Source organism: Photinus pyralis, unplaced genomic scaffold (assembly GCF_008802855.1).
Source record: "Photinus pyralis isolate 1611_PpyrPB1 unplaced genomic scaffold, Ppyr1.3 Ppyr1.4_LG6, whole genome shotgun sequence".
Lineage (NCBI taxonomy): Eukaryota > Metazoa > Arthropoda > Insecta > Coleoptera > Lampyridae > Photinus > Photinus pyralis.
In genome coordinates this window covers 9,289,143-9,307,739 of record NW_022170663.1, presented here as the reverse complement: position 1 = coordinate 9,307,739, position 18,597 = coordinate 9,289,143, and the positions used below count along the sequence as shown (strand labels likewise).

At 38.8% G+C, this 18,597-nt stretch overlaps 2 protein-coding genes across 3 annotated transcripts in view; both read left to right on the top strand.

Moving 5' to 3' along the window:
- The first annotated feature begins 61 nt into the window (after window positions 1–61).
- Window positions 62–1,621, top strand: LOC116173378 (phytanoyl-CoA dioxygenase domain-containing protein 1). Its single transcript, XM_031490817.1, has 5 exons — window positions 62–450; window positions 499–642; window positions 691–955; window positions 1,118–1,363; window positions 1,411–1,621. Exons 1-5 carry the CDS (start codon window positions 427–429, stop codon window positions 1,584–1,586), a joined length of 855 nt encoding a protein of 284 aa, XP_031346677.1. The 5' UTR covers window positions 62–426; the 3' UTR covers window positions 1,587–1,621.
- Window positions 1,622–1,746: 125 nt separating this feature from the next.
- LOC116173373 (protein furry) overlaps window positions 1,747–18,597 on the top strand; it is a 54,479-nt gene continuing 37,628 nt past the window's right edge. Inside the window, exons 1-10 of one of the 2 annotated variants that reach the window (XM_031490809.1) lie at window positions 1,747–3,951; window positions 3,997–4,170; window positions 4,557–4,771; window positions 4,823–5,010; window positions 5,055–5,264; window positions 10,043–10,388; window positions 10,443–10,677; window positions 11,975–13,466; window positions 13,517–13,693; window positions 13,812–13,946. In XM_031490809.1, the coding sequence (XP_031346669.1) occupies window positions 3,903–3,951; window positions 3,997–4,170; window positions 4,557–4,771; window positions 4,823–5,010; window positions 5,055–5,264; window positions 10,043–10,388; window positions 10,443–10,677; window positions 11,975–13,466; window positions 13,517–13,693; window positions 13,812–13,946 (3,221 nt within the window). In that variant the 5' untranslated portion in view covers window positions 1,747–3,902. The remainder of the gene's footprint in view (window positions 3,952–3,996; window positions 4,171–4,556; window positions 4,772–4,822; window positions 5,011–5,054; window positions 5,265–10,042; window positions 10,389–10,442; window positions 10,678–11,974; window positions 13,467–13,516; window positions 13,694–13,811; window positions 13,947–18,597) is intronic. The other variant, XM_031490810.1, reaches the window with a different exon arrangement.

Here is an 18,597-nt window from a genome sequence, read left to right as displayed (position 1 = left end):
TGTTACAAGTACTTGCATAAGCTAGGATGTCTATAAATAAATCTATTAAGCCTTTTGTAGAATTTAGCCTACATTCTATTTGCGTAAGCCAAGCACCCCCCCGCATAGCTTTAATTATATTTGAGTAAAACAAAGGAGAATGTAAACAATTTTTGACGCAAAAAGGAAGTTGGAGTCACGCTCAAAATATTTATTCACGGCAAAAATTGCGTATTGAAGGACGCAATGTATTCTTAAAATATCTCATAAAAACCACATTGGGAGATGCATTCTATTTTTAAACTGTAAACACACTTACGCAAGTTGAAATTTTGAACGGAAAACTTACTCATAATCATTCATAAACCAACGCGCAAGTCTTTAGAACGCAGCAGATAATCTCAATCAAAGTGAGAAGAGCAATCGCTCATTAAACTCGAATTCAACATGTTTGAAAACATTTTTGAACAAGTAAGTGAATTGTTATCATAATTCAGCCGGTAATAATTACTTTCGTAGTTTCACAGAGATGGATACGTCCTCATTGACAACTTTTTATCGTCTGAAGAGACTGAGGAGCTCAAGAATGAAATAAATAAAGTAATCGACGAAATGCCACCCCAAACCGAAACGGCGATATTCAGCACAGATGATAACGAAGCGGTAGGTGCGGATTTAAATTATGCTGCCTAAAGTTTTGTTTGGTTCCAGCTTAAAAATCAGTACCTTTTGGATAGTGCGGATAAGGTGAGTTTCTTTTATGAGAAGGGGGCCGTTGGAGGTGACGGTGAGCTGTTGGTGGATCCACATTTGGCTTTTAATAAAATTGGTCACACACTGCATAGGGATAACCAGCTGTTTAGGAAGATTTCCTTCGACGAACGCGTCAAAGAAGTTTGCTTCCAACTCAAAATGGCAGAGCCAGTCATTGTGCAGAGCATGTATATTTTCAAAAACCCAAAAATTGGTGGCGAAGGTACGTGTCGTTCATTATTTTTTAATACTTTAACAAATAGCCTTATCTGCTCTAATTACGATAAGAAGCAGAGGGCAAGGTTTACAACATTGTTTTGGATATAGTTTTACGAAACAATTTATTCAGGAGTGGGTACCTTATAGAATTTTTGGATTGTTTTAGTATTACCCCATCAAGATGCCAGCTACCTATATACGGAACCTTTAAAAACAATCGGTTTTTGGATAGCACTGGACGATGCAACACTCGAAAATGGCTGCTTATGGTTTGCGAGAGGTTCGCACAAAAGCGGCGTACACAGGCGATTCATACGAAATCCGGATCCCGCCGCCGATCCCCCGCTGATGTACACCGGCCCCTCTCCGCACTATCAGAAAAGCAGTTTTACCGCAGTTCCGGTTAAGAAAGGTGTGACACGCTTGTTTCGTGTCATTTAATGTCACCTTCTGTTTCAGGCAGTTGTATCTTAATACACGGGCAGGTGGTTCACTCCAGTGAGAGTAATAAATCGGACAAACAAAGAAATGCGTACACTTTCCACGTCATTGAGCAAAAAAATACCAAGTATTGTAGCAAAAATTGGTGTCAGGCGAAAGATGGGGTCTTCATGAATGTATATAGAAATGTTTAAGCTAACTACTAATTAATAAATATATTTGACGTCCATTTGTTAACTATAAGCAGTAGCTTATTGGGAAGCATTTGCGCTAGGATTTGATGACGAGACTGATTGTCTTGGGACGTATCACTAACGGTACTATAATGAGCCTTAAAAGAGCTTAAAAATTTAGGGAAGGGCTTGATAAGACGCACAGAAAATACGCTAGAAACGTTTTGTAGAAGGTATAGATTGCTATGTAAGATCGTATTAATCTGAAAAGTGTTTCAATGCTTCAGAAGCCATTTATAAGATTCGGGAACGAGAGCTAAGTGTCGATAACCTTACAGACCCACTATAAAACTACCTAAGTCATTTTTAATAATACAATAGCCTAGAGACGTCTGAAATGAAAAGTTGTGGAAGAGATGTACGTAACTTCTGGTTTCAGGAAAGGTCTTTCAGAGTTTTTAAAATTTGTAAATGAGCAAGGGCGTACCTGGACCGTACAAGCTCGCTCACTACCTTGCTATGACCTTGGAAAGTAGCGCAAGGTGAAGTTCAAGTCATCTACCGCAGCGGTCACCTTGGAAAGTAGGTCAAGGTGAATGAACACCCGCTATTCTTCCTTTTTTGGAGCGTGATTTTATTTTCAAGGTCAACTTTTTTATCATATCATTTTCAAGGTGAAGTGTCATATTTAATGTTCAAGGTCAGCTCTTTTTGGTCTCGTTTCATTTCCAAGGAAGTTGAGCAGTTTTATCCTGTAAGTACATATGACGAAGACGATGCACACATTTTGGAAAACTGGAAGCCACGCGACGGGGAAGCGGTACCTGCGGCGCCGTCTCAACAGCGGGAACGCTTTTTTACGTTAGGGCTATCTTGGTTTGAGCTGTCGTTGAGATACCATTGTGCAGTTTGTTGGTTTTTTGTGTTATTCAATACAGGTACAGTAAAACCATCGTAACCTTAGAAAATTTGCGCATACATGTTCGGATTCGTCCGCACTTGATCGGCGTTTCTTACCAGGTTCGGTTATAATGTACATTCGGAACAGAGAACTACAACCAGAACAGAAGTAGTATTTGCACATTACTCATGGTATTAATGTCAATATAATTAAGAAAGTTATCGATTATTTATTACTAGTTAATAACACATTACTCAATTCTACAATAGTCATTTAACTTAACATTAGACTGAGCAATAATCAATAGCGCACTGAGCCTACAAACGAACTACTTCTTACTGGGAATGTAGAATCCCTTTCCATGCCTTCCAGACGCGTATTCAGAGGGGGGGCTGAAGGGGCTGCAGCCCCCCCCCCCCGAAAAGTTGCCAATCATCTTAATATTTTCTGCCAATAAGGAAAGGATATGTAAGAACGGGAAAAAAAGAGTGGGTATTTAAAAAGACATATTTTAACAGTTTGGGTTACGCTTACCTACCTAATTTTCCGAGAAAAATATAGGAATGCACAAAACGGGCTAATGTCAGGTACCTAAGCTTACTGAACTGTTTTTAGGGTTTTTAATCGCTAGTGTATTATGTTTCCATTTCCATAACAAGCAATCAGCGCACTGCGCAATTGCACTGCACTGTTGTACTGCGGTTTCACATTTCACGCCTTCGCAATCCATAGAGATATTGTGATTGCCGATGACATGGTAATTGATAAATTTGTAGAATGTAAAAAAAATAGGAAATTAAATTTCGTCTTGTAAAAATTGTTTTATGTATTTAAAAGTTCGAGCCCTCCCCGAACAAAATTTCTGGATACGCCACTGATGCCTTCTATATTAGCTGCGCAAAGCATACTTTTTCTAAGGTTACCGTGGTTTTACTGTAGTACTCTACATTTATTTATTTATGTTCTTTTTTCATTATTCTTGTTTTTGAAATTTGACATGATTTAACCTCCATTGCATCATGTGTAGGTATAAAAAATGCCGTTGACTTTGATTGTTTGAAATAGTTTTCATTAGTCTATTAGTAGTCTATTAATAAAAGTGAATTTAGATCTTTCCAGTTTTTTTGCCAAAACTGGCCATTTTAAAGAAATACCCTGTACAACATCATTGTAAACGCCCTTTCAAGCTGCAGTTTGTGCGTATCGTTAGACACATCCAAACATAAAAAATATCAACAAAATAATTAAACAATTTTATTTATGGCCCTTTTGGGCTTAATTAAATTATAATTAAACGTAATCATGTAACCGCCTAATTAAACTGTGCATTTAGGAGAATCGAATTTGTGTAAAAGGGAAACGTCCTAGCCAACTTAACCTTAAAATGTCTCTAGCTATATTTAAATATTTATTAACAGGATTATAAGGGAATAGCGATGACTGACAACGGTATTGATTACACAGCAGGACACGACAATGCGACTGGTAAGAGGCTCATGTGCGGTATTACCTCTATCTACTTGTTTTTAGATGTCGCATCAAGTGGTCCCGATTCCGATGTGGATTCCACACAGAGCGGGTCGGATACACACAGCGGTCACACGTCCTTCTCTGAAAAGTCGATCATTTCTACCTATATAAGTTCGTCAACGTTCACGACAGAGTGTGCGAATACTATATTGGTTACAAACATTGGAATGCAAGGTACACATTTCACAGTTATGTGAAGGGGAAACCACTCACTATAGTACTATGAATTAGCTGATTGTTTTTGTATTTATGAGGAATTACAAGTAACTTTGGAGCAAGCCAGTATTGCCAGAACAATGGATTATCCCCTGTGGCATTAAGTGGTAACGAAAGGCTTTAAGGACTCTAAAGGCTCAAAGCTCCATCAACCCCCCTGTTAAAATTATAATATGCACCAATCCAAGACTCGGGATCTGTGTATAATAAAAAAACTACACAGCCGAGAATTTTGGACGAAGTGTGGGAAATTGAGTAATGCATTGTAATGTCAAGATAGTGTGTATCCCTTGAGTGGTTTCCCCCTTGCAGTTATCTGTTAATACTCAAACGCCAATTTGTAGAGGTTGACAAGCTCACGAGCAGCAGCACATCAAGTACGTTCAACATTCGCGGCACGTTTTTACCTTGGGGTACCCACAAAGACCGTTCGCATCAGCCCAGCGGCCTTTCCATCGACATGGAGATTCGTCCCGGCGAGTTCGTCATGCGCAATTTATTCGCCGATTTCACCATACAGGCAGAAAAGAAGATCGAGGGCGTGATGACCGAATCGTCGGTACGTTATACCTTTCACTTCTTTGCCACGGATTTTTTATTGTACGATTAGGAGAAGCCGCTCTCGAAAACTCTGCAGAGAGGCGAGGATTCCCAGTTTGATCAGTTGCTCAGCGCTTTCGGATCGGTCGCCGAACATTGCCTGCCGTCGCTACTCAGAGCTTTGTTCTCGTGGTATGAACGGCAAATGTCCGAGGTTCCGGGTGTCGAGCAGAAAAAAACCGACCAGAAAGCGAAAAGGTTTGCCTTCTAATCATTTAATGTTGTTCAACGTGAGTTTTTAGTATCATGTATATCGTATCAGGGAATGCGCCCGAAACAATTGAGCGTAGCGAGGCCGACATTCAACAGGAGAGGCGAGATTTGGCTGTCGAGTTCATTTTTTGTTTAGTTTTGATAGAAGTTTTAAGGCAGTTGTCTTTCCATCCAGGTCACGAGGACTTGGTGCTTTACATCGAGAACTTAGCTTTCAAACATTTTAAGTACCGCGAAAGGTGAGCTCCTTGCCTTTAGTATTTTTATTATTGAAGCTATTATACAGAGTGAGTCAGAGTTAACGATTTTTACAAAATAAATTTTGACAAATTTATGGGATCATGATATCTGTCCATCAACTGGGGTGCAACACACAAATTGTCCAGATGTCTTGACAAGTTTCTTTATTTTGCAGCAGTCGGTATTGTCTCTTGTAAGTTTCCTTATCAAATCCGGCAAAACATTACATTACAACGTGATTAGATGGCGCAGGCAGTTCTTGTCTTGATGACAAGATTGCTTTAATGCTTTTGTGTTGTAGTCATCTTTGTCTTCTTTATTACAACAGAATTGGGAACTTTGCTTTGGTTAGGGAGATTTTCTTTTTCCTTTTCCTACTAGTCCTTTTTCTTTTTACTTGATTGTATCCAATGTGGTATTAGCCTTTCTTAGAATTGACCGTTCTTACCAGTGGCGACCCGCACTCACCTGGAGCGCCAACTACGCGGAATTCCATTGGCGATATTTTTTGGCCAATTCTAATAAAAAACTGACATTGGGATATGGGTGCAAAGGCATGTTTGTTGGAAAAAACCCGAAAGTGTAGCTCTGCATATTTTTTTATACAAACAACAGATTGCTAACCTTTATGGGTAACACAAATATACTATTAGATATAAAGTCCCTAGATTACAGACATAAATAATAATAAATAATAATAAATTACAATAAACATAAAGTTCCTAGATTAATAATTTAGGTTATATGTACTATTATTACTCTATAACTTGAACGGCATCGAGCGCCAAAGTCGCGTGCCCCTATGATTTTAGGTAACCATCATAACGTAGGTATTGTCATCCTTGTCTGACACGTTGTTTTGTATTGCATGTGTAGGACCAATCACATGTATTTGGTTAAAAATACAGATAAGTAAATATAGTGGGAGGTTGGGGCCTTAGAGAGCAAAAGATAAATGCTTGTCGATGCTTTTATAAGTGCCCATATCTATTTGTTAATGGAATAGATACTTAATAATGTGGTAAACTGACCCATTTCTCACTCGCACACTTGATTCTTGAAGTATACAGTTCAATGGGTTTCACTTAAAAGCGTCCTCTATTGAGTAGCAGCATAAACATGTTTACTAAAATTACGCTTATGGATTGATGCATTAGATGATGATGGCAAAAATTTAAAGCTACAGTGATTCTATACTCTATAAAGACCCTGTATTTAAAGCTACAGTGACTATAGAGACAGAGACGACAATATAAGAGCTCAGCCGCCATGTTGCATCTAAAATTAAGATTCATTGCTCTCCGTTCATAGGTTTCCGTTTGTTCGTTAGCCAATCACAAGACAGTACATTTTTAAATCGTACGTCGTCCGTTTATTCGGAAAAGTTGGTTGAAGTTGAACATTTATGTTTCCGTTGGTCCGTGTTTCACAAGAGTAAGGTTATGTTTGTTACATTTAACAGTACTATGTCGACGGAATGTTAATGTACTATCCGTTTGATTAACGCAACGGATGAATGGAGAGCTATGAACCCACTCTAAGTAGGCAATGCACAATACAAGGTCCCACAAGACAGCAGAGCCATTTTAGAAAAATGAAGGATGAAATACATCAGAATTATAGGCTGATTATAGGCCCTTTTTGGACACTTTAACAAATTTTCAGGCGGCATCCTTTAAAGAGAAAAACTATGCCACTGCTGGCTAAAGACGAAGCTAGCTGACCACTTGTGAGATTTGCTTCGAAGGCGAAAAATTCAGATCACAAAATTATAGGCTATTTATAGGCTTTTTTTAGACACTACAACAAATTTTCAGGCGGCATCCTTTAAACAAAAAAAACTATCATTCAGATCAGTTTGATTTTGCCCCTCTCGGAGATGTAGTGGATAAATAAAAATTATTTATTTATTGGCTATTTATTGTCCCTCTCTTGTTCTGGGCCCTCAACGGGCTTTCGCCCAATTAATATACATATTTATTTAAACTCTAACTTATATTTCAAAAATCCGATACAACTGAATACCAAACGATCCTCGAGATCTTCACACATACCTCATTTTTACAATACACCCTAAGGGGTTGATTCTGTCCCACCTGATCAGCATAGCTTGTAACACAAATTTTTTGAAATGGAATTAGTTTTACTTTTATTTGAGGTGCCTGAATACAACATTTCATTTAAATACCTTAACAAATAAAAGAAAACCGACTGCGCATGCGCAAAACAAATTTTTTGATTTGGCATTAGTTTCAGTTTTATTCGAAGTGCCTAGATACAGAATTTCATTTAACTATATTAACAAGTAAAAAATTAGGATTGCGCAAATACAAAAGTTGTTATGCGCATGCGCAGTATTTGTTTGCATCTGCATAGTTGCCTGAAGTTTAAGGAATATTTACTAACACAGAAAACCGGACATTCTAATGTTCTTTGTAACAAGAGTTAGAAACCCTTTTTGGAGGTTTGCGCAGCTTTTGGTCTGCAACTTTTTGGCCCGTTGGTCTACGTAGCCGAAAAACAATTGCGAACTTTGTTATATCCTGAAGAACATGTGTATATCAATTTTTAAAGCGATCGGACATTTCTACACAAAGTTATCGTACACACTGCCAGACAGACGGACAGACAGACGGACAGACAGGCAGCAATACAAAATTATAAACGATCTCGAGGTTCGTTAATAATATAATGAGACGAATAATTTTAATTTTTTTTGTACTTCTTTCCAATTCAGGAATATCGTTTCAACTTTTCTTCTCCTATAATATAAGAGAAGATGCATAGACAACTAAGACACTTTTAACATTACTTTTTTTAAAACCTGAAACACAACAACTTGCTATATATTTGATTTATTAGTAAAAGAAAATTCAAATTTCAAATACCTACTTGACAGTGATGTCTCCAAACAGGTGGAACAATCCCTAACATTGAAGTTACTAGAATCTGGTAACTTCCGCAATTTTTGGGCAAAAAACATGCGTTCTCTCTCTAACAGGGAAAAACATGGCGGATATAGAGCATATGACCACACTGTCTTTATTCAGTCACTGACTGTTATTGGATCGATATTAATTACAAGGCACAAATTTTGGGCATGCGCATAACGTATCGCACATGTGATCAGCTAGCTTCTTCTTTAGCCAGCAAAATCATAGTTTTTTTGTTTAAAGGATGCCGCCTGAAAACTTGTTGTAGTGTCTAAAAAAAAGCCTATAATCAGCCTATAATTCTGATTTATTTCGTCCTTCATTTTTCTAAAATGGCTCTGCTGGCTTGTGGGACCTCACAATACACGTATGGCATATGTTGCGTACACTACAATACAATTTTACATACAGGGTGTTCGAGATTAGTTATTATTTGTGTTGTATGTACTATACAAATTTATTCATATGTACGCATGCATGGAGCTATCAATTGTAAATAGATAGTTGTCAAGGAAGAAGGCGTCATAGAGATTTTGGAACACAACCGTAAAAGGTTAGTTGCATTTTGTTGTGGTTTTGGAGCGCTATGTATTATGTAAGTTGCCCTTGCGAATACTCGCTTTTAATTATAAATTGGAATTTTCGCTACTGATCTAAAACCTCGTCTAAAACATATTCGAGCCCAATCTGGACGCTGTGTTAGTGTTTGCGTTGGGTGAACATTTTCAATATTTTGTCGTTTAAGGTCAAAACCTTTTTCCATTTTTTTAAAAATTGATACCTTTTACTTTTATAACTGTGGCTTCACACACTGCCAAATAATATGCATGTTACATCTCAGAAATAAAAATATGAAACATGTAACATCTCAGAAACTACCACTGAAATATGTGTCACACATTAAGTACGTCGGGCAGCGTACGCATTTAAGAAATAAAAATAACAATTTAATATTTTGTTTATACTCGAACGTGTCGCCGCCATTGCTTAGGCGCTGACCCATATCACAACCCATTCAAGATGAACCTGAGCCTGAACTGCAAAAGTGCAAAAACGGAAACCAGTGAAAGTGAATCTTTTGCGAACGAATCTTAAAGAACAAGTACATCGGATGAGCTTACGTTAGTAGCTCTAACTTTGGCTACAAGGGTCCTGGGTTCGATTCCCAGGTAAGGCATGGCTGTTTGTGATTGTATAGTGGGTTGAGTGGGAAGACTAGCAAATTGCTAACACTCCGCCCACTATAAAATAAAGGCAATATAAAAAAAAATTTGAGTTCTACGGTTTTGCAAAGAAAGCCGTTTTTTATATTAGATGTAGGATTGAAAAGTGTGTAGTATGTGTTTGGCCGTTAATAAACGTCGTTTGCGACCGTAGATGGAGAGGGGCGAGTTTACGGAAGAGCACGAGTTATGCCGAACGAGCCGAATTGGTGCGTCCTGTATTTTACCTTCATATCCTCCCTCTATTTCACCTTCAAATTTGCCGTCTATTTAACCTTCAATTTTGCCCGCTACTTGACCTTCAAGTTTGATCTTCAAAGACATTGGAATCGTCGGCTGTACGTTTCATTTTCAGGATCCAGTTTAGGAACGAATTCCACTGCCTTCTGTGCAAAAAGCAATTCCAAGGCAATCAAATTCTCACTATTCTATAATTTTACAACAATCTACAACAGAATTTGATTGAAAGCGTGAAAGTATTTTGGAAATCTGTGTGCTCATACACCTAGTCGGACGGACAGACATTATATACAGTCTCTTAATGCACTGAATCTTAAACTTAAATGGGAAACTGGTATAGGAGGAAAATTCACTGGACCCCCTAATCTTGTCTACTTGCAGTACACAAATGGGCCCCAACTCGGCAAATATACACATTATCGCCGACTTATACGCGGAAGTCATAGGTGCGTTGGCCCAGTCGCGATTTATGTCAGTTCGCAAACGATTCATGGTCGAATTGAAGGAGTGGCGATCGAAAGAACCCACAACTCACACCACACAGTCGATAATAAGCCTGCTAATGGGTATGAAGTTTTTTCGCGTCAAAATGGTACCGATCGAGGAATTTGAGGCTTCATTCCAATTTATGCAAGAGTGTGCGCAGTATTTTCTCGAGGTTAAAGATAAAGATATTAAGCACGCGCTTGCCGGTTTATTTGTGGAAATACTTGTACCTGTAGCCGCCGTAAGTATCGATATTTGTGCTCTCGAACTTTATTCTAGGTATCTGTACTTCCAGATCGTCAAAAATGAAGTAAACGTTCCCTGTTTGAAGAATTTTGTCGAAATGCTGTACTCCCAAACGTTGGATGCCAGTACTAAGTCGAAACATCGGCTAGCTCTCTTTCCTCTCGTTACCTGTCTACTGTGCGTCAGTCAGAAGACTTTCTTCTTACAGAGTTGGCACTATTTCTTAGCGATGTGCTTGTCACATCTTAAGAATAGAGATCCTAAAATGTGTCGGGTAGCTTTAGGTAAGTAACCCTAATGGTACAAAAATGATTTAAAATGTTATGTTACTGTTAGCTAATTACTTCAAATAACAGATTTTCCAAATTTTTAATTTGTTTGAGGTGGTGGACTGTAGCTGGCGCATTTTTTAAGCCAAACGGCATGCGGATGTGTTCCAAACACAGTTTTATCTCTGTCTGTGGGTCGCACGAACACATGGTGGTACCTACCTTGATTTTAAGTCTAGGGTTGGCATGTGATTTGTTCTCTTAACTTCTCCACCAGCAAGAGTTATAATGAGATCTTCGGTGTATGGTGCTCCATCGGTCTCTCGCCTAAGATCAAAATCATCGTTTGATTCTTTGTCGGGTTGTTCAAAAAATAATATGATGGTCGTAATACGAGTATAAATATTTTATTTTTACATACACACGTTAAACAAGTGTTGGTAAACAAGCTTGGTAGTAATACAATTTTGACATTAACTTACTAATAAAAAAAATACTAACTGTGTTACGACAAATGAACTGGTAGTCATAATGCGTGTTGATTTGAACCGGAACTAATGGTCCAGACAGAATTTCTGCACGTCGGAACGTATTTGGATATTTTTTCTCAACAGGTGGAGCAGTTGCTTTTCACGTACCCAGAACCACCGCAACCATAGCATGTGATCTGCCGTTTATTTTTGTTGTTGATCGCTTTAGAAGTTGAAGGGACCGCGTTTTTGAACTAGTAGGTTTAGATGTACCCTCACAACTATCGCGTGCTTGGCTATGTTTTGCAAGTTTAGCACTCTTCTTTTAAATGTCCAACATTTTTGCAATACATGCACTTCTTTTTATTGTGAACGGTAGCGGTTTATCGGCCGAAGAATCGAAAGTCTCTCCCTCTTTTGGGATCAAAAGTGATTCTCAGTAAATCGACCGCGTTTTTCCAGTCGTTCAGGGTTGTTCGTACCCCTTGGAACCACGTAGCGGCGAATCCATCTAAAAGCATGGGAAGACAAAAGCGTGTTCGTCCAATCTTTGTATATTTCCACGGGGTCAATAAAAGCCTTTACGTCGCTGTCCTTTGATCCATCAAATCGCGAGGGACATTTTGAAAAGTCGTCAGTCATCTCCGTCACTGGCCTATTTAAAGTCAACTATTTAATAGTTCTCGGAATTGGTCATTTAACGTAATCCAAGCGACGACAGAGTATTGAGCGCATTTCAAGTACAATTAATCACATTTGAATCCCCCATCAAACGATTTTGACAAGTTTAATTAGTGGCAGCCTAATGAATGTGCATGTTACAGCTTCATTGTTTTTTTCAGAATCATTGTATCGACTTTTATGGGTTTACATGATACGAATTAAGTGCGAAAGTAATTCGGCGACCCAATCGCGCCTACAGAGCATCGTCAATTCCCTTTTTCCGAAGGGATCCAAGGCGGTCGTTCCGCGAGACACTCCTTTAAATATATTCGTTAAGATTATTCAGTTCATCGCGCAGGAACGTCTGGATTTTGCGATGAGGGAGATCGTTTTCGATTTGTTATCCGTGGGGCGTCCGATTAAAATAATTTTGACCCCGGAACGTATGAGTATTGGGCTACGTGCGTTTTTGGTCGTCGCCGATAGCTTACAGCAGAAAGAAGGGGAGCCCCCTATGCCCAGATCTATGGGAGTTTTGCCCAGTGGAAATACTTTGAGGGTCCGGAAGACGTTTCTTAATAAAATGTTGACTGAGGATACGGCGCGTAGTATTGGGATGAGCGCGTATTTTCCGCATGTGCGCAGGGTGTTCGTGGATATACTCAGGGCGCTCGATGCGCAGTACGGGCGCCCGCTGATGATGACGAGCACCCAAAATGTAAATAAAGAGCCGGATGAGATGATAACTGGCGAACGTAAGCCACGCATTGACTTGTTCCGGACGTGCGTCGCTGCCGTACCTCGCTTGATTCCCGATGGAATGACCGGCGCTGAGTTAGTCGATCTTTTGGCGCGTCTGACAGTCCACATGGACGAGGAATTGCGAGGGTTGGCGTATCAAAGTCTTCAAACTTTAGTCATCGACTTTCCCGACTGGCGACAGGACGTCGTTTGGGGTTTTACCCAGTTTTTGGCCCGCGACGTTTTGGACACTTTCCCTCAGCTCGTCGACAATGGCCTACGCATGCTTCTTCAGCTGCTAACGGCGTGGAAGAACACTTTCACCGGGAACATCACAAACACTTCCACCATGCGTTTGGGCAAAGACTCCAACAGCAGCGAGCACACGAAACCAGTTTTCCGCGACATGGGCAACCCAAAGAAACCGGACTCGCAGAAATCGGAGCCGATCTCTTCCGTACTCCATCTTGTCGAAGCATACGCGCTGGTTATGCTCTGCAATGTCCGTCTGTCCCCACGCCGACTTTCCGTTCACATTTTAAAGGACGTCAAAATTTTGCTTAAAACCATCAACTGCTCCGAAGACGTTCCCGTTATCGACGTTATTGATCGCTGCTGTCCTCAGATCCTCGAAAAATGCCTACCTCATCTCCCAGCGGCAGAGAAGGCGGCAGCGCAGGCGATGTCATCCATTGACTTACAGTGGCTCGCTGACCGAAGCGCCTGCATCTGGACAGCCGGGCTCCACGAAGATGGCAATCTGAAAAACGGGTCGAGCTTCAACCTCAACGTGTTCGATCCGTGGAGCATTTACTTGTTTGGATTTTTGGAACGAGACAGAATCTTGGGATTATGCCCGACTGTAGTGAATCACAGTTGGCCTATCATATTCACGCGGGTGAACACGCTTTTCCCCGTAATTGACCCAACGTAAGTTTATCGGTGTGTTTTGTAAAATGTCTGTGATTGTATCGTTACAGCCCTGTCAATGATAATAGAGCGTCCCTTTTGCGAAGTTCGGCCGCCGTTCGGAAGCCCACGAACGAACGTGACGTTTACATACACCTCTGGAAGAACTACGTGACGTTTGCATTTCGAGTCGTTCCCCCAGTTCCGAACCCAATCGTGAGATGCGCGAGTCCGGACTTAAGTTTGAGGTAAGTTACAATTGATTTTCGTCGAAGTGCTTTCGGTGCAGATTGTTCGCTTAGTTACATGTATGCGTCCGTGTCTGTGCGCGGTAACCAATTGTAAAATATCTTTACTTTTTGTAAGTTCGCTGGAGAATATAGTTGAATCGAGCGACCTTAGTACGAGTCTCGAAAATTTGGTACAAGCCCAAGGGTTGATTTCTTCCGGAAGATTTACCTTACCACTTTCAGCCATTCGGAAACAGCCTAAACGCATCAGGTGACGAACATTAATACTAGTTTATTGCACCAAATTGCAAATTACACATCATACATTGATCACACACACACACACTGCAACAGGAGCTCCACAGTTTTTAGGTTCATCGTATTTGTAGTGGTAGCTTTAGTTGTAGTGCTAGTTTAGATTCCTAAACCGTTTGTCACTATTCTACAGAAGCATTCAAAGTAAACGACAGTACTTTGGAATGAGGGTTTTCACATCTGTTTGTCATCCTAGAAATTGCGGGGATATTGGAAATTGTACAATTGGAATATTTGGATTTTCCCTCTTAGTTGTCCTTGATGGCCCACACATGGTTTCCTAGTGAACCGTTGCTCATTTTTCATTAAAAAAAAGTACCCCACAGTTTGAGTAATTTGATTTGTGATCGGCTGAGGGTACAAGTTCTTGAGAAAGGTAAGTGGATTTGTGGACAATTATTCAAAAGATTCATTCATACTCGTCGCTTTTGATGAACCTAATCGCGACCTGAAGGTTGTAATTAAAATTACCATATTGCGCCGATATCTCAAACACGGACGTTTTAATAATAGCGTTTTATTTCTTCAATGTAGGAAGTCTGGATTGTTTATGGAATCGATTTCTACTCTGTGCGCTTTTAAATAGCAAAAATTCAATTTTGCATTCTTTCGTGTTGACATTATTCGATTTATGCTGAAATTCGAACTTCTGAGGGTTTGTTTTCAACCCCATTGCTATGTTTAAATTGCGTTTAAATTGCGTTTAAATTCCCTTTGACACGTGAAGTTTAATTAAATATTTATTCGCATGTACGAATAATTACGCTCTTTATTCCTTCTGTCGTAGCTTTTATAGTGGTACTTGTCCATTTTTAGCGTATTTCCACAAAAATAAAAAAAAAATGCGCTATTGTGGCCACTTTGTCCGTCCGTCCGTCCGTCCGCTCGTTTTGCAACGCTACTAGTTCTTTATCTTAAGAGCTATTGTTCTACTTTTTTCGCTATTTGGTTCGTTATGGTGTCGAGTCTTGTACCAAGGAAGGAATTTTTTCTGTACCGCTTACAAAAAAAGTTATTGTAAAAAAAACAAAAAACCGTTTTTTACATGTTCCATAATTTTACACTTTTGCCGTTTATTAACGATCCTAGGATCGTTTATAATTTTGCATTGCTATCTGTCGTCTGCCTGTTGGTCTGTCCGTCTGTTCCTTTGTCTGTCTGTCCATCTATCTGTCCGTATGAACGATAACTTTGTTTAGAAATGTTCGATCACTTTTACATCTCCGTTAGTTATGAACTGAATTGCATGAAATTCAATATGGGCATAGATTTAGCCATATAATACGCAACGCCGAAAGTTGAATCGAATCGATTCAAAATTCACAGTGCCCTTTTCGCATCTCGACCATTTATAAACCGAATTGCAAAATTTTTTACTTATAAAAGTATTTGAATGAAATTTGATACATAGGCACTTGGAATAAAGGAAAGTCTAGCGCCAGTTGCCAATTTCAAAATTTGGTTTTGCGCATGCGCAGTGCCAACTTTTTTATTTATGGAAGAATTTAAACGAAATTTGATACATAAGCACTTCGAATAAAGGAAAATCAAACGCCAATTTCAAAATTTGGTTTTGCGCATGCGCAGTGCCAACTTTTTTATTTATGGAAGAATTTAAACGAAATTTGATACATAGGCACTTGGGATAAAGGAAAATCAAACGCCAATTTCAAAATTTGGTTTTGCGCATGCGCAGTGCCAACTTTTTTATTTATGGAAGAATTTAAACGAAATTTGATACATAGGCATTTGGGATAAAGGAAAATCAAACGCCAATTTCAAAATTTGGTTTTGCGCATGCGCAGTGCCAACTTTTTTATTTATGGAAGAATTTAAATGAAATTTGATACATAGGCACTGGAATAAAGGAAAATCAAACGCCAATTTCAAAATTTGGTTTTGCGCATGCGCAGTGCCAACTTTTTTATTTATGGAAGAATTTAAATGAAATTTGATACATAGGCACTTGGAATAAAGGAAAATCTAGCGCCAGTTTCAAAATTTTATTTTGCGCATGCGCAGTGCCAACTTTTTTATCTATGGAAGCATTTAAGTGAAATTTGATACTTAGGCGCTTGGAACAAAGGAAAATCTAACATTAGTTTTAAAATTTAGGTTTGCGCATGCGCAGTTCCAACTTTCTTATTTAGAAAAGCATTGAAATGAAATTCTTCTCATAAACTGAAATTGAAGTAGCACGTCAAAAATGGATTGCCCATGTGCAACGCTATCTTTCATATTTGTGGCCGGATTTTTACGATTTTAATAGAAGTTGCATCTTACAATAATGGGAAATGAATGCAAATGGAAATGCGCTTTATGTAAATCGTTTACGATTACTTTTTAACTTGTTGTACGCTGTATTCAATTATGTATAATCTATTCATCCCACAGAAATAGTTAAACTCCTCTCAAAAAATTCCTGGAACATTTAAATGAACATTTTTTATTGGTCGAATTTTTAAAACCCGCATTATAGCAAACAATATTGAAATTAGCACAAGATGGGTCCTTCCCTTCATAGTGGGGTGAATAATGTGTTAATTTTCCTTTAAATAAAATGTTGTGAAACTTTTGTTTTTCTTTCCCGCATTCTTCAGTCTATCGTGACGACGTTTGATCTGTACCACGAGAGTGGTTCATGATTAAAGATGTCCGATTTAATTACTTAGCACCTTTTTGTCGGTGACTTTTTAAATTGAAAAGATGAGTAGGGATTAATCCAGGAGAATAAGAGCATTCGTCTCGGAGTTCACTGCGGGTGATCAATAGAAAAGCATTCCGCCTTGAACCACGAGAACGTCATCAAACCGTCTCGAATAAAATTTGGTTGGGGCAATTTTTTAATATTTATTTTGGTAGTAGACGGTTAAAATATCGGAAGCAGATTAATTACGGGTCAATTTAACCAAAAAGAGGTTTGATTGACCCAGTTGCTGAGTGTTTTAAAATCGAGAGAAATTATACGTATAAAAGTAAAACCGTGACAAACCGTTTTTTTATATTTTTTGATTATTGCGAAAAAGGAGGGAAAAATCAACTTTAATCGCCCGGAGGTTTTCCGACGTATCAATTTAAAGCCAGTGTGGCGGTTTTGGAATATTTAAAAATTTCCTCTTTTCAAAGTTTAAAGTTTTAAATTGTTGCTGTTTTGAATTTTTGAATAAATTCGTAATAGATAGTATTGAGCAAGCCAGTTATTTGACGGCAGACCGTAAACGCAGACAGTCAGCCGCATCAATCTTTAAGAGAATGGTGAAATGCCGACTGCGGCCCTCTCTTAGATGCAATTTTGCCTTTACATTGGTCAATTTCGAAGGTAGCATCCCTTTACAAATGGCCGTACTGAGTTTGGATTCTATGAAAACCGTCGTTTCCTCAGGAAGCTCTATATGAGGTACTATGATTTTTTCTTGGTTTGCATAAAATTAATTCTTTAAGAAATTTGCGTTGTTGGCATTGTTAATAATTAGAAATTTGGGTTACATGACATTACACGGACCCCGAGCTGCAAGCATGAAATTGATTAAAAAAAACTGTTGAAAATCGTTAACTGATACTGCAACCAATTTAATTATACTTACTTAATTGGTCGGCTTGAAATTCCGAAATTCGGTAGTTGAATTAACACCGATCGCGTCCCGGAGTTTTGGGATCAAGCGACAGGTTACTTTATCAGGTTTAACTATGTTTAGAACTTAAAACATTATTTTTACCTTCTATTTCTCACTCTTAAAAGAAATAATTAAATCTGGAAGCTATGGGTTCTTAGTAACGAATTACGTCACATATAAATTTATGAATGAGAAATTTTTCGTATCTCGCCAAATAAATGTATATTAAGGTGACCTTTTTATCTTAAACGGATTGTATACTTTGTGGTCATTAAAGCTGGTAGATTTCATATACGAAATAGGCGATTCGTTATACGCTTAGTTACATCGTAATATTTTGAACGCCTAGAATGGCGGGATATCTCCCAAAATGGCGATGTCTAATTTTTAATTGGTTAATGTCCGGTGGAACGGAAGTGCTTCGGGCGCCACCAGAAATGTTCGGTCTTTCTTGCTTCTGGACAATATGCGGTCTGCGATGCTAAGCTCCAGGTAACTCGAATGGAGAATTGCGGCCACAGTCATTGTAAAGAGTAAGCGACCGGCCAGTGGTGAATGCTAAAACAAATTTAAGTGCACGGCAATTTCCATAAGCGGAAACTTTAATAATCGGATTTTGAAGCGGTTTCTACGGGAAAGTAAATGCAGGAAGCGAGACAAAAAGCTTACCTGGCAATTAAGGAGCGGTAGCAATTACTGTTCATGAAAAAGCAAAAGCTATAGATTCGGTACGGTAAATTAAATATGTAAATGCAAAAATTAACCGGTTTGAATGCAAAATAAAATCTACTAGGTAATTTAACGTACTTATGACAAATAAAAATGGCAAAAAGATCCTTAAATTAAGCCTTTACTTTATATAAATTGGGGTTTTCCACCTAGACGATGTCTTAAAAATACGAGATCGGTGTCAAAATTCAATTTTTTAAGGGCGCACCTAACGGATGTAATCTCGACTTAATCGGACGCGGTTACTGTAACCCATTCAACCAA